The 13,600-nt window shown below is 49.6% G+C and overlaps 1 protein-coding gene across 2 annotated transcripts in view; it reads right to left on the bottom strand.

Moving 5' to 3' along the window:
* MEOX1 (mesenchyme homeobox 1) overlaps positions 1-12,223 on the bottom strand; it is an 18,226-nt gene extending 6,003 nt beyond the window's left edge. For both annotated transcript variants that reach the window (XM_024761029.1, XM_024761030.1), the window contains exon 1: positions 11,755-12,223. In XM_024761029.1, coding sequence (XP_024616797.1) covers positions 11,755-12,223 — 469 coding nt within the window. The remainder of the gene's footprint in view (positions 1-11,754) is intronic.
* Positions 12,224-13,600: the final 1,377 nt, after the last annotated feature.

Here is a 13,600-nt window from a genome sequence, read left to right as displayed (position 1 = left end):
ATCCTTCTTAGACAGAAGAAGGAAGATAAAGGGAGGAGACCTTTGGAGCTGGTCTTGGACTGGTTATGGGGGCAGCTGACCATTGTCAACCAGGCCAAACCCCTCCCTATCCACTGTCCTCTCGCACCTCTTAGTATCCTGATTTAGGCACTGGGGCCTCAGGATGGGAAAGAAGAAATAAGACAAAAGAGCCTGGGCTGGGAATTGAGTGTCTGAGCCCCTGTGTGAACCTCGGGGCAACACCCGCTAGAGGGGGTGGCAACTGACACTGGAAGAACCTTTGTCCCTCATCAGCTTCCCAGAGGGGTAAGAACTTTGATCACTGTTAGAAATGACAGGGCTCCCCTGGTGGTGCAGTGGTTGAGAGTCCGCCTGCCGATGCAGGGGACATGGGTTCGTGCCCCGGTCTGGGAAGATCCCACATGCAGCGGAGCGGCTGGGCCCATGAGCCATGGCTGCTGAGCCTGCGCGTCCAGAGCCTGTGCTCCGCAACGGGAGAGGCCACAGCAGTGAGAGGCCCGCGTACCGCAAAAAAAAAAAAAAAGAAAGAAATGACAAAGGGGTCAGAAGTATGGCAAGTTAGCTATGAAAACGAAAGTGGAAGTTATGGTTCTCTTTGTTCTACAATAGTATAAAAAATGGTAACATTTTCATCAAGATAGGAAAAGACAAAGAAAAATAAGTACTTTTATACCGTTTCTGGCAGGGGGGTGTCCATTCTGCTGGATCACACGCACAGTTCCTATGCACGCTACCCCCAAGATGGTTTGATCCCTTTGTTGGGGAGCCTCCCTCCCCTCTCTGGCCTCAGCTTCCCCACGGGTAGAAATATGGGATTGGGCTGGGCCTTCTTTCCCTGGGCGAGCTGTTGTCAGAGTTCTTTTCTAATACGCCACCCTGGCACTCTCTTCTCTCCCTACTCCCTCTTCTGTTGAGAAACCCCGGCCTGGAATCTGAGGTCCTTTCCAGTTTCAAAGATTCTTGTCTTGGCCCCAGGTTACACCCTTCAGTCAGCAGGAAGGAACAGTGTGTTGTGTGTTCTGTCCCAAGGCCCTTTGCAGCCTTCCCAAGGCCCTCAGCCCAAAGATCAGGGCTATGCTGGGGAATTTCTCTCTCCCTCTGACATGCACAGCACCCCAAGCCTGGAGCTGCGTGGAAGGGAGTTGTGTTTGCAGAGATTTCTGAGGACCTCTTGGAGAGCCTGAGCCTTAGCTGGCTCCAAGAAAGGGCTCTCTGACCTTGGGCAAGTCCCTTAAGTTCTCTGAGCTTAGCTTCCTCATTTGTAAAACAGAATAGCCTCACCCCCTGTGATCGGAAGACTTCTGAGAAGGTGAAACGAGATGGGTAATGTGTGTTAACACTTAGCACAGTGCCTGGCACACAGCTGAGGCTCCTTTTGGAGAACCACCGGAAGAGGTTCTACTGGAGATGATGCTGGAGAGATGACACAGGTGGAGATAAAACACAGTGCATCTCAAGGCACCACATCTCCAGAGCTGTGTGAAAGGGATGCCTTTTCAACGTCTGGCCTTTTAACTGTTTTCCCTTCTCCACTACTTTTGCACATTTGTACTTGAATCCGTGTCTCTATTGCTTCCAGGCGCAGTAACTAGCACTGATCAGCGTGACAATCCACGTCAGTCCTCCTGGTCCTGATTCTTCCTCAGGGCCAGCGGGTGCCTCTTCCAGGACTGCAGAGGGAGGAGGCCGGTGCTCAGCTGGCTGCCTCTGTGGTTAAGGAGGAGACCCCCGGCCCCGCCCCACCCTCTGCACACCCTCAGAGGGAGCAGGGCCATGATAGAATGGTCCGGAGCACCCAGAGAAATGCAAACAGGATGTGTGTGTGATTGCGGTTTCCACCATGAGCTTTTACACCATCCGAGGTAAATTATTTCATAAGTAGCTGTCACGTTTGGCAGACCTTCTTAAAGTTAGCAGACAGCTTTATCGGAACTACGGGGAGGTTCAGATAGACCTTGGGGAACGTGCCTTTTTGGAGTCCTGTATTCCTACTCCCCAACTCTAACAGCCAGTTAACATAAATTTCTATCCGGGACCAGATAGACAGCCACAAGCCCCATATTCGGGTAGCACTTTGCAGTTGACAATTGACAATGGATTTCTTTCCCCCAGAGATAAACTTCTTTGGGGTTTTCCTCTGTACTACAGAATCATAGAATAGTAGACCTGGAAGGGGACTTAGAGATGATCTGATGTGGCCTTTATATCTTACAGGTGAGCCTAGAGAAGGTAAGAAACTTGCTTAAAGACACACAGCAAGTTAGCAGCAGAATTGGGCTGAGAACCCAGATTTCCTTTATAGGAAGCTATTTCCTGACTGTTAGGCTGCTTCCTACTGGGTCCTTTTAATTATCCTGTGAGGTAGGTAAGGTACACATTAGCCCATGGAACAGACGAGGAAATTAAGACCCAGAGACTAAATGGCTTGCCAGAAGTCCCCTGGGACCAGTTCAGGCTACGTCACACTGCACTGCAGGGGTGATGAGTATGGAGCTGTGCTCGCTCCAGGGATGGCGTCTGGGTCTGGGTCCAGGTCTGCCTCCCTGGGACTCCCCTTGGCAGATCCTCTGAAAATGGGGTCTACAGCTTCCTGGGCTACAGACCAGACCTTTAATGTGCTCGTTAGTTTTGATACTTTCAACTTCAGAGGGAGGAGTCAAAGCCCTGAAAATAGACAAGACCTGGATGGAGCCAGTCCCAAGACCAGATGGGCGTTTGCATCCAGACCTCCCTGGCTTCCTGGGACTGGCTTGACTTTCTCTCTGGGTCCCGACCCACCTCAATGTCCGGGCCCTTTCTGTCTCCCATGGGGGCCTGAAGAGACCTGGTGAGGCTCCCAGCCTCTTTGAGGAGCCCAGCAGTGGGGCTGGGGGATTCAGAGAGGGGAATACCTGGGGCTAGAGTCGTCTTTGCTGAGAGTCCCAGGTGGCGGGGGGTGGGTGAGGATGGGCAGTGATGAGGGATAGTGGAATGGACTGGGTGAGGAGATGGGGTGTGGGGACCGTGAAAGAGGGGAGCAGAGAAGTGGAGGGGGTACGGGGGCGGTGGAAATGAGAGGCTGGAACAGCAGCAAGTTTCTGAGACGGTTGGGGCAGGCGAGAGCAGCGCTGGGCTTTGTTTGTGTTTATCAGTTCCAGATGTCACGCTCAGCTGTCACCGAAGGAAGCGTAGGCTTCAAGACCCAGGGCCCACTGCTCACACTGCTTCTCCACCACTGAGTTCAAGGATAACATGACATAGAAGAGTCTGGAATGGGGGTGGGGACTGCGAGAGGAATCCTGGCCAGAGGCCAGAGCACCCTGATTCCGTGAGTGGAGTGGGCACTGGGGAAGCTGGCCCCAGGGGTCTGCAGGGGCCTCGAGTCCTGCCCCTCAGAAAGAGGTGAGTGTGGATTTGAGATCGCTCAGCCTGATACTCGGTGTCACGTTTGTGACCCAGGCGACACTCAACTGAGGTTGTCCATTTATTTTGTTATTACCTCCTTTCCTTCTTCCTCTGTCCAACAGCCTGCTTTTTTTTTTTTTTTTTTTTTTTTTCGGTACACGGGCCTCTCACTGTTGTGGCCTTCTCCCATTGCGGGGCACAGGCTCCGGACGCGCAGGCTCAGTGGCCATGGCTCACGGGCCCAGCCGCTCCGCGGCATGTGGGATCTTCCCGGACCGGGGCACGAACCTGTGTCCCCTGCATCGGCAGGCGGACTCTCAACCACTGTGCCACCAGGGAAGCCCCCAACAGCCTGCTTTTTTAGAGATTCATTAGTAAAACAGTCTCCACTTTTTTTCTTCTCTCTTGATGGGAGTAAGATAAGAATGCGGGCATCTGCTTGTGGCCAGAAGCAACGCTCTGTCTGAATGGGCAAACGCTAGTGGCCAACGGACCCAGGACTGGAGCATTTGTCCCGCTGCTAGAACTTTGTCCCTGTACCCTCTGTTTATGGGCTGAACTGTGTCCCCCCCACCAATTAATATGTTGAAATTCTAACCCCCAGTACTTCTGAATGTGACTGTATTTTGAGATAGGGTCTTTCAAGAGGGGATTAAATTAAAATGAGGTGGTTAGGGTGAGCCCTAATCCAATCTGACTAGTGTCTTCATAAGAAGAGATTAGGACACACAGAGGCCACCAGGGATGTGCACGCACAGAGGAAAGGCCACGTGAAGACATGACAAAAAAGGCGGCTGTCTACCAGCCAAAGGGAAAAGCCTCGGCAGAAACCAAACCTGCCATCATCTTGATCTTTGACTTCCAGCCTCCAGAACTGTGGGAAAATAAATGTCTGTTGTTTAAGCTACCCAGTCTGTGGTATTTGTTATGGCGGCCCAAGCAAACTAAGATGCCCCCAACTCCCCATATCCGTGGTTATCACTGAGGAGAGAGAGGGAGCAAGGCCATTGAGGGGTGCTTGGCAAGGCTGATGCAAGGCCATAGGGACGGCTCTGCAAATCAGAAAAAGGTACCATTTCCTCTAGACTGGAGAGCACAGTCACTTGTCCATGTGGCAGCTGGGCCCTCTCGTTGCCCAGCCGTGAGCCCCCCTAACTGCCTGGCCGTGGTGGGTCCCCTTTTTGCTCAGCCACAACAGCTCCAGCCATGGGAGTCCTTGGGATGCAACCCCGGTACCCCGTAGCGGATTCCTGCAAGTCCAACCTGCGTGTGAATATTATACATCTTTCTGACCCAGCACTCACCCTGACCCTGGGCTGGTTTTATGACTGAAGTCTGGCTCTCTGCACACTTTTTTGTGAGTGAGACTGTAAAAATCCTGATGCATTTTCCAGAAGCACATCGCGCATGGTGAAAACCCTCATGCCAGGCGGTGGAGCCACTCTCAGAGAGAAAGTGAGAGAATGAATGAGTGAATGCCAGGCTGCACTAGAGGCTATTGGCCAGACATTGAATGAGCTTCTCCTGTGTACACATGTTTCAGTAGGTGCTAGGGAGACTGCACAGGTGAATCAGATAGCATCCCAGCCCTCTAGACACTTCAATTTTAAGGACAAAGGCAGCTATATGCATCTAGAACTCTGGATATGGGCCAACTGTGGTTTGATTCTAAGATGGAGATGTCAGCAAGGTATGCTCCATGTGTGAGGGGAGAGAGGTCATGAAAGGATTCTTGGACACTCAACAAACTAAGAGTAGAAGGAAATTATCTCAATATAATAAAGGCCGTATATGAAAAGCCCATAGCTAATATCATACTCAGTGGTGAAAAAGGGAAATAGTTTCCTCTAATATCAGAAACTAGGGAAAGGAGGCCCACTCGCACCATTTCTATTCAATATAATACTGGAAGTCCTAGCCAGAGCACTCAGGCAAGAAAAAGAAATAAAAGGCACCTAAATCAGAAAGGAAGAAGTAAAGTAATCTCTGTTTATAGATGAAATAATCTTGTATGTGGAAAACCCTAAAGATTCCACAAAAGCCTCTTAGAACTAATAAATAAATTCAACAAGGTTGCAGGTTACAGAATCAACATGCACAAATCATTTGTGTTTCTATACATGAACAATCCAAAAGGGAAATTAAGATAACAATCCCATTTATAATAACATCAAAAAGGATAGGATACGTAGGAATAAACTGAACTAAGGAGGAAAAAGACTTGTACAATGAAAATTACAAAACATTGTTGAAAGAAATTAAAGGCACAAATAAATGGAAAGACATCCTGTGTTCATGGATCGAAAGACTTAATATTGTTAAAATGTCCATATTACTCAAAGTGATCTTCAGATTCAATGCCATCCCTATCAAAATCCCAATGGCATTTCTTTGCAAGAATAGAAAAAAAAATCATCCAAAAATTCACATGGGATCTCAAAGAACCCTGAATAGCCAAAACAATCTTGAGAAAGAAAAACAAAGCTGGAGGCCTCAGGCTTCCTGATTTCAAAACATATTACAAAGATACAGTAATCAAATCATTATGGTACTGGCACAAAAACAGACACTTAGATCAATGGAACAGAATAGAGAGCCCAGAAATAAGCCCTCACGTAGATGGTCAAATGATCTTCAACAAAGGTGCCAAGGCTACACAGTGGGGAAGGCACAGTCTTCAACAAACGGTGCTGGGAAAACTGGATCTCCACAGGCAAACGAATAAAGTTGGATCCTTACCTTACACCATATGTAAAAATTAACTCGAAATGCATTAAAGGCATAAAAATGTAAGACCTAAAACTAGAAAACTCCTAGAAGAAAACATGGAGGGAAATCTTCATGACATTGGATTTGGTGATGATTTCTTGGATATGACACGAAAAGCATGGTCAACAAAAGCAAAAATAGACAAAACTACAACAAACTTAAAAATTTCTGTGTAGCAAAGGAAACAATCAACAGAATAAAAAGGCAACCTAAGGAATGGGAGAAAATATTTGTGGACCATACGTCTGATAAGGGATTAATATCCAGAATATACAAAGAACTCCTGCAAGTCAACAACAAAAATCAAACAGTCCAATTTAAACCTGGACAGACAACTTGAATAGACATTTCTCCAAAGAAGATATACAAATGGCCAATAAGCATATGAAAAGATGCTCAACACCACCAATCATTGGGGAAATACAAATCAAAACCACAATGAAGTATCACCTCATACCTACTAGCATGACTACTATCAAAAAAACCCCTGAAAATAACAAGTGTTGGCAAGGATATGGAGAAAGGAGAAATTGGAACTCTGTGCACTGTTGGTGGGATTGTAAAATAGTACAGCTGCTATGGAAAACAGCATGGAGGTTCCTCAAAAAATTAAGAATGGAATTACCACCTGATCCAGCAGTCCTACTTCTGGTTATATATCCAAAAGAATTCAAAGCAGGATCTCAAAGAGATATTTGCACACCCATGTTCATTGAAGAATTATTCATAATAGCCAAGAGGTGGAAGCAACCCAAGTGTCCAATGACAGATGAATGGATGAAGAAAACGTGCACACACATACAATAGAATATTATTCAGCCTTAAAAAAATAAAGACATCCTATCATGTGCTACAACATGGATGAGCCTTGAGGACATTGTGCTGAGCTAAACCGGTCACAAAAAGACAGATACTGCTCGATTCCACTTACATGAGGTATCTAGAGTAATCAAATTTTTAGAAACCGGAGGGTAGAATGCTGGGTGCCAGGGCCCGTGGGGAGAGGGTAAAGGGGAGTTGTTTTTCAACGGATATAGAGTTTTCCTTTTATAAGATGAAAAAGATCTAGAGATCTGTTGCACAACAGTGAACATATAGTTAATGCTTCCGAACTGCACGGTCAAAAATGGTTATGATGGTAAATCTTACATTATGTGTTCTTGACCACAATTTTTAAAAAAGCAGATTTCAAATGCAAGATGTTCAAAGGTAAGAAAATGCAGGGGAGCTCCTTTATGAAGTTACAAGCTGTATTTATAAAATCAGCACAGGTTCTAGCGATACTATAGTTTGAAACTTCTAAACTGTAACTTTCACTGAAAATGATGCTAGGTACAAGTGGAGTCATAAAGGAAAGAAGGATGGAAGGAAGGAAGGGAGGAAGGAAGGAAGGGAGGAAGGAAGGAAGGAAGGAAGGAAGGAAGGAAGGAAGGAAGGAAGGAAGGAAGGAAAGAAAGAAAGGGAGGGTCCTTGGAGTAGGTGGCTTTCAAGCTGGATGTTAAAATAAGTAGGAAGAAGAGCCCGGGAAGAGAAGGGTCTTTGAGGCAAGGCGAAGAACTGAGCAAATGCGGGGGGCGGGGGCATGGGGAGAAAATGTGGGGTGCCTTTGCAAGACAAGTAAACTGGTATGGTTTCGTGGCAAGGTGAGTGAAGATGGAGGTGGGAGGGGTGGCCTGTAGCGGGAAATAAGCAGGGAAAGAGGCCATCTGTGGAGGGTTTTTCAACCTCAGGGGAAATTGAGAGTGCGCGTAAGCTGGGCACGGGGAGGTGGACATCAGATCTTGCAGGGGAGAAATCGGGGAAGGAGGAGCCCTGGGAGGCACGCGTGTTGGAGCTGCAGGAGGATGGGGCAAAGCGAGTCTGATGAAGGCAGAGTGAGTGTCGGCGAGCGGCGCTGAGCTGATCCGGGGCACCGCGACTCTCCCAGGCGGGCGATCAGATTCACCTGTAGCCGGGCTGATCACGCGCGACCTTCCCTTGAACCCCGTCAGGAAATCACCGCGAAATCCTTCATTCCCATAAATTAAAGACGACCACGGTAGCAACGACAGATTGGGGGCAAACAAGAGTGGCCTTGCAGCTGTCCTTGCCAGCAGGGGTCTTTAACACCCCCTGGCCCCAGGGCGGGAGCCGTTGGGATGAGTTACTATCGCAGCTGTCTCCTAAATCAGTTTTGTGCTGTGAACCAACAGAAAGTCTCAGGGTAGGAGCCGAGGACCCCTGCTTTCCTGACCATTTCCCTGAGCAAATCGGCTCCACTTCCAGTAACGGGGAGTGATGGGGGAGCAGCTGGGACTGGCAGAGGAAGAAGAGGAGAGAGCAGAGAACGTTCCTTTTGAAACAAACTTTCAGTAACTTTCTGTTACCGGACCCGCCTGGCCAGGCCAGCCAGTGTGGGACACATTTACCAGGTGTGACTCACCCCCTACCCCAGCCTCTCTGGCAGATCTCTGAGCTCCACGCTCCTAGTGAATGGCAACTGGATTTCAGGACCAACAACGATTGCGAGAAATTCCCACATCTTATACCCCAGACTCAGGAACTTCTGAGACAGCGTATTTGAAATATTCAATTCCACTGTCGCCTGTAACATAGGGCTATTTATCAGATTCTATGTTCTGAAGACTGGTTCTGGAAATATGGGCCTAAGACCATTCATAGCTGCTATTTATCGAACTCATGTGCCAGACACAGTGTTAATCTCACAGATCGCAGAATTTAACCTTCACAGTGATTCCATATGGAGAGTGATATTGTTATAGTCCCATTTTACAGCTGGGGAAACAGAGACTCCAAGAATTTAAGACCTTTCCCAGAGTCAAGCAGCCAAAAGTGGCAGTGCCGACCCTGCAACCTGACTGCCTGATTGTGAAGCACGATGGAAAACACACTCCTGGGCAATGCTGGTTAACCTTCCAGAGACGGCTTAGCAGGGGCCAGGGTGAGGTGCGTGAGACACGATGAATGCAAAATGCAAGGGGTGCCAAAAACCTCAGTAATCAAGAGAAAGAATATTTTAACGCAAAGGTTTAAAAAATCAAAATTAATACAAAAGTCCACAATGAGCAGAATGTCAAAATTGAAAATAGAGAATGCAACCAGTGGCTCAGGATCGGTAGGGTGGGGCGGGGGTCCTCGTGGGTTTGTCTCTCGTGAACTGAACTCCAGACTCCTGGAGTTGGCTGTGAGCCTTGTCCATCGCTTTCCCTTTTCTTTAGGCTCTTACAACACTGATCTTTCCTGCCTCCTTCCCCTTCAGTTACATTCTGAAGGAAGATGCAAGCAGCCGTGCAAAAAAGGTTTCCATGCTGACCAGAGAGGGTCTGGAACCCCAGAGAATGAATGAGAGTCAGCTGGCTGTGCCCTGTCCTGTGCGACTGCTACTCCTGCTGCTGCTTCTGAGGGGACCTCGAGGGAGAGCCCAGGCTCCCTCCTGGGTGGGAAACTCCCCCCACCAGAGGCTGACCCTATGAAGAGGGCGATCTGGGGTGGCCAGCTGCTTGGCAAGTGAGCAGCGCCATCCATGGGCCACTCGCCAAAAGGAAAGATGGTGCATTTGGGTCTTGCTGAAACATGGAATGAGCTTTTGCCTAAGCCCAGCCCTTGGCTTTGCCCATGCCTTCCCAAGGCTCTTGGCTCATAGGTCCCTGGAAAGTGGCTGGATGCAGCCAAGGTGGATGTGGGCAGAGATGGAGGAACCACAGTGGCAGGCGCCAAGGAGGGGAGAGTTCTTCAACCAGGCGCAGAGCCAAGTGGCTGACAGCTCATTGGAGAGGAGAAGCAGAAAGTGCCCCATTCTCTGCAAATCTCCATCCAGGCTTAGGAATAGTTCAGGGTTTGACTGGCTGGGGATTTAAAGGGCCCTTCTATTTAGTAGCCAGGAAGGCTGTGGTTTTTATCATCCACTGTGAGCACAATGAGGGGCTTCTTCAAGCATGGAGACCAGATATTTCAAAATGAGGATCCTGCTTGAAATCTACTGAAGGGTGTGGGATTCGGGGTCTGAAGTCTGGGGTTTGAGCTTTCTTCTAGGGTGACCAACTGTCCCGGGGACACTGGACTTTCAATGCTAAAACCAGAAAAGTCCTGGGTACGTCGAGATGAGTGGGTCACTCTGTTTTGACTCCATGCTAGCAGAGATCCCCTCAGACTTTTCAGTCTCTCCTTTTCCACGTGTAAAGAATCAAGTCAATGACAAGACCTGCTGTACCAAACTCAAAAACTTGTGGGACTCAGAAGACTTATCGTATGTTTCCTGCAGCACCTCGAACCCCCTAGATCACAGCACATCCACTGCCGGAAAGGTATCTGCTGGCTTTTCCTCCCTCTCGGTCTGAACTCTTTGGGGGTGAGACCACCTTATTCATCTCTGCAGTCCCAGGACCTCTGCCAATGCTTGGCCAAAAAAAAGATGCTCGGGAAATCTGCTACTCTGAAAGTGCTTCGTAAAGCAAAGCAGAGAGTGTTCTCGTTGGTTAGTCGGTCCTCTCATTTGCTGCCTGCCCCTTGTTAGCCCCATGAAAGGTCTTCTGTAGGTTCAGACAGACAGATGTGCCCCAAGGGCGGCCGTCAGGAGGACGTAGTGGGGCAGTGGGGGCAGGAGGCAAGGGCACTGTCTTGTTCCAGGCAAGGTGGGGACAGGAAACCAGACAAAAGGTGAATGGGCAGTGAGAGAGGCTGGAGGGGGGGGCGGTGCGGGGCAGTCCCACGGGGAAATGAGGAAACAACAGGTGGACTTTAGCTGGGACCTGAACAAGCAGGTCAGCTCCATCATCTGGCCTCTGCTCCTCCAGTGCCGAGCAGGGCTTTACCTGCACTCTGGGGTCCAGTGCTTACCCTTTGCTGCCTGCCTCCCCGACTTTCTCCAAGACTGGCGATCCCTCAGGAGGGCTCCTCAGAGGAGTGGCCTTTTGGGGGTGGGGGGTCACCCAGACCTTAGCATGCTGAGCTGCCCCTTGGCCTGGGCACAGCCCAGCTGCAGAGGGCGATACCTCATGGACAGTCTGCCCCAATTCTTACTGCCTGCCTCTTGCATCCCTGCGCTATGTCTGCTTCTCTCCCTCTAGACTCCTGCAGACACGGAGTCCTGGTTCTACTTGACTGCCCGGGGTCCCAGCCTTGGTCCTCGCCCTCCGAGCCTTGGTCTCAGCTGACTCCCCTGGGGAGCAAGCCCTGGGGCTCTGGGACCATTTGGAGCTGACTGGGGCATGGTGGGGAGAAGCGTGACCCAGAGGCAGCCTGGTTCAGGAAAGCCCCTCTCCAGCCCTTGCCAGCCTGTACCCAGAGGCTCTGTCCCACATGTCCTTCAAATCTTTGTGGATCCTGTTTCGTTCTCTTGCCGGCACATCCTTCCCAAGGCCCAGGAGAGCTGAGGACACAGACATAGCCCCCGTCACCAGAGAATCTTAGAACTCTGAGTAGAAGCAACCCCAAAAGTAACTGTTCTAAGTCTCCTGCCTTTGGGTAGATTAGATCATATTGTTCTGCATTCATGGTCAGGATACCTAGGCTCAGAGAAGGCAAGCAACCTCCTCAAGGTCACACAGCAAAGGAACGGTCAGCTGTTCCTCAGGCACTTACCCGAACTCTCCTTTTTCCGCCTGGTTGACTTCTTCTCCGTCCCATTGGCAGTGCTCCCAAGGACCTCGTAGTCCTCGCCTGGGCCTCCCGTGGTGTCCACCAGGCCTGGGCTGCTGGCCCCCATCTCCTTGGAGCCCCCTGCTGGGCCCGGGTTGAGCCTATGCCGGGCCTCTGAGACAGGAAAGTGCCAGTCGGGAGGTTGTGGGAAGGCGGGGTGCTGCTCAGTGAAGCCGCGCTCCTCCCGGGGCAGGCTGTGTGGGGTGGCTGCTAGGCAGGAGGCTGAGAAGTCAGGGTACGCTGCTGTTGCCGTCCCTGGGAAGTCTGGTTTCTGGTGGAAGGAGAACGGGGTTGGCGGGTAGTGGGGGAGGCCTGAGGCCCCACTGCCTTCTGAGTGAGGGTTTCGAAGGCAGCCCCAGACCGGGGCCGGGGGATGGGGGCCCCTCATGCAGCTGCTGGCCACTGGATCCATCTGCTGTCTGATGCACGCCTCAGTCCTTTCAAAGGCTGGAGTCTTACACTTTTTATATTCAAAGTGTTAAAAATGCAAAAAAAAAAAAAAAATTTTTTAACAGGAGGGAAAAAGGTTCAACAGAAAATTCACCCCAGGAACCAAAACAAAAACCAAAGCTAACGTTGTTCCTTACAGCTACGCACACATGTGTCTGGCCACACGTACGTGTGCCCGCACCTATGTTGGACTTCGTTCCTGGCTTCCTGGTCCCCCCCTCCGACACACCAACCTGCCTAGTGGGGTCCCCTGTACGTGTATTTGTCGCCGATGACACTAAACATTTTCACTGTCCCAGCCCAGACGCACCAGCTGATGAGTGCTTGTCTTGGAGCCCGCAGCAAATGCCTGCAAAGAGCTGGTCCAGGGCTGCTGAGACACACTTTTAAATCCTTCGGTAGGGGAGAGAGTGACAGATTTCTGAAGTGAAATGTGAGAGAGGAGAGGGAGGGGTTAACCAGCACACACACGATCCCCTCCAACCAAAACCCGAGTAGGCAACTATTAATCATCAGAAACCTTATATGCACATCTAATGGGATTTGCAGATGGAGTCTTTTAAAGAAACACTGTCTGTATTTTTTTTTAGGAAAGAGAGCAGCACACACACACTTTCTTTAATGTTTCTCCTGTAACACTATGAAGTTATTTTATTGCACTGTTAACAAAATTCCCCAAGTCTTGGATTTGGAAAAAGACTTAAGTCATATCCAGAATCCATCAAGTTCCAGGGAGTGAAGCGGGGAATGAGCGCAAGAGACAAGTTCGCTGATTGCATTTGATTTAAAGGCCCTTCTACTGCTGCTTGCAAAAAGGAAGGTGGATTAAAAGAAATCTTTTTTTGCAAGTCTCAGCGGCCCACTATGGTCTGTAGTAGAAAGACACACCCCAGAAAAAAGTGATTTCTCTCGGCCCAAAGTGACATTCTCACTTTCTCAGTAACTTAAAAAAACAATCAGATTCTTCCTTCCGCTCTTTAACCCCCAACTTACATGCCAATTAGCCACACTCTTCTCCAGAGGCGTTTCAAGTCATTTTTCTCCACGGCAAAGGAAAGACACTTAGATAAGTTCCTTGAAGTTTCTCCAGGCCTCCCCCGCCTGCTCTTTGGTCCCGTAAACTTCACCCACCTGCTTCCCCTTCCCCACCCCCAGAGGCCAAGGTTTCCATGGAATCTGGGCATGGAAATAGGAATTAGGGGATTCTCATTCCCAAAGGAGTTCTCTTCGGCAAACGGTTGCATGGTCTTCCGGGCTGGTGCCCATCACAGAAGGACCTATTGCCATTTCAACTGGGCAATCAGTCTACTCAATCCCCATGACCTTGCTGGCCTCTCTG

Source organism: Neophocaena asiaeorientalis, unplaced genomic scaffold (genome assembly GCF_003031525.2).
Source record: "Neophocaena asiaeorientalis asiaeorientalis breed wild unplaced genomic scaffold, Neophocaena_asiaeorientalis_V1.1 scaffold30, whole genome shotgun sequence".
NCBI lineage: Eukaryota > Metazoa > Chordata > Mammalia > Artiodactyla > Phocoenidae > Neophocaena > Neophocaena asiaeorientalis.
Note: the sequence above shows the minus strand (reverse complement) of the source record. Positions and strands in the feature narration are given on the sequence as shown.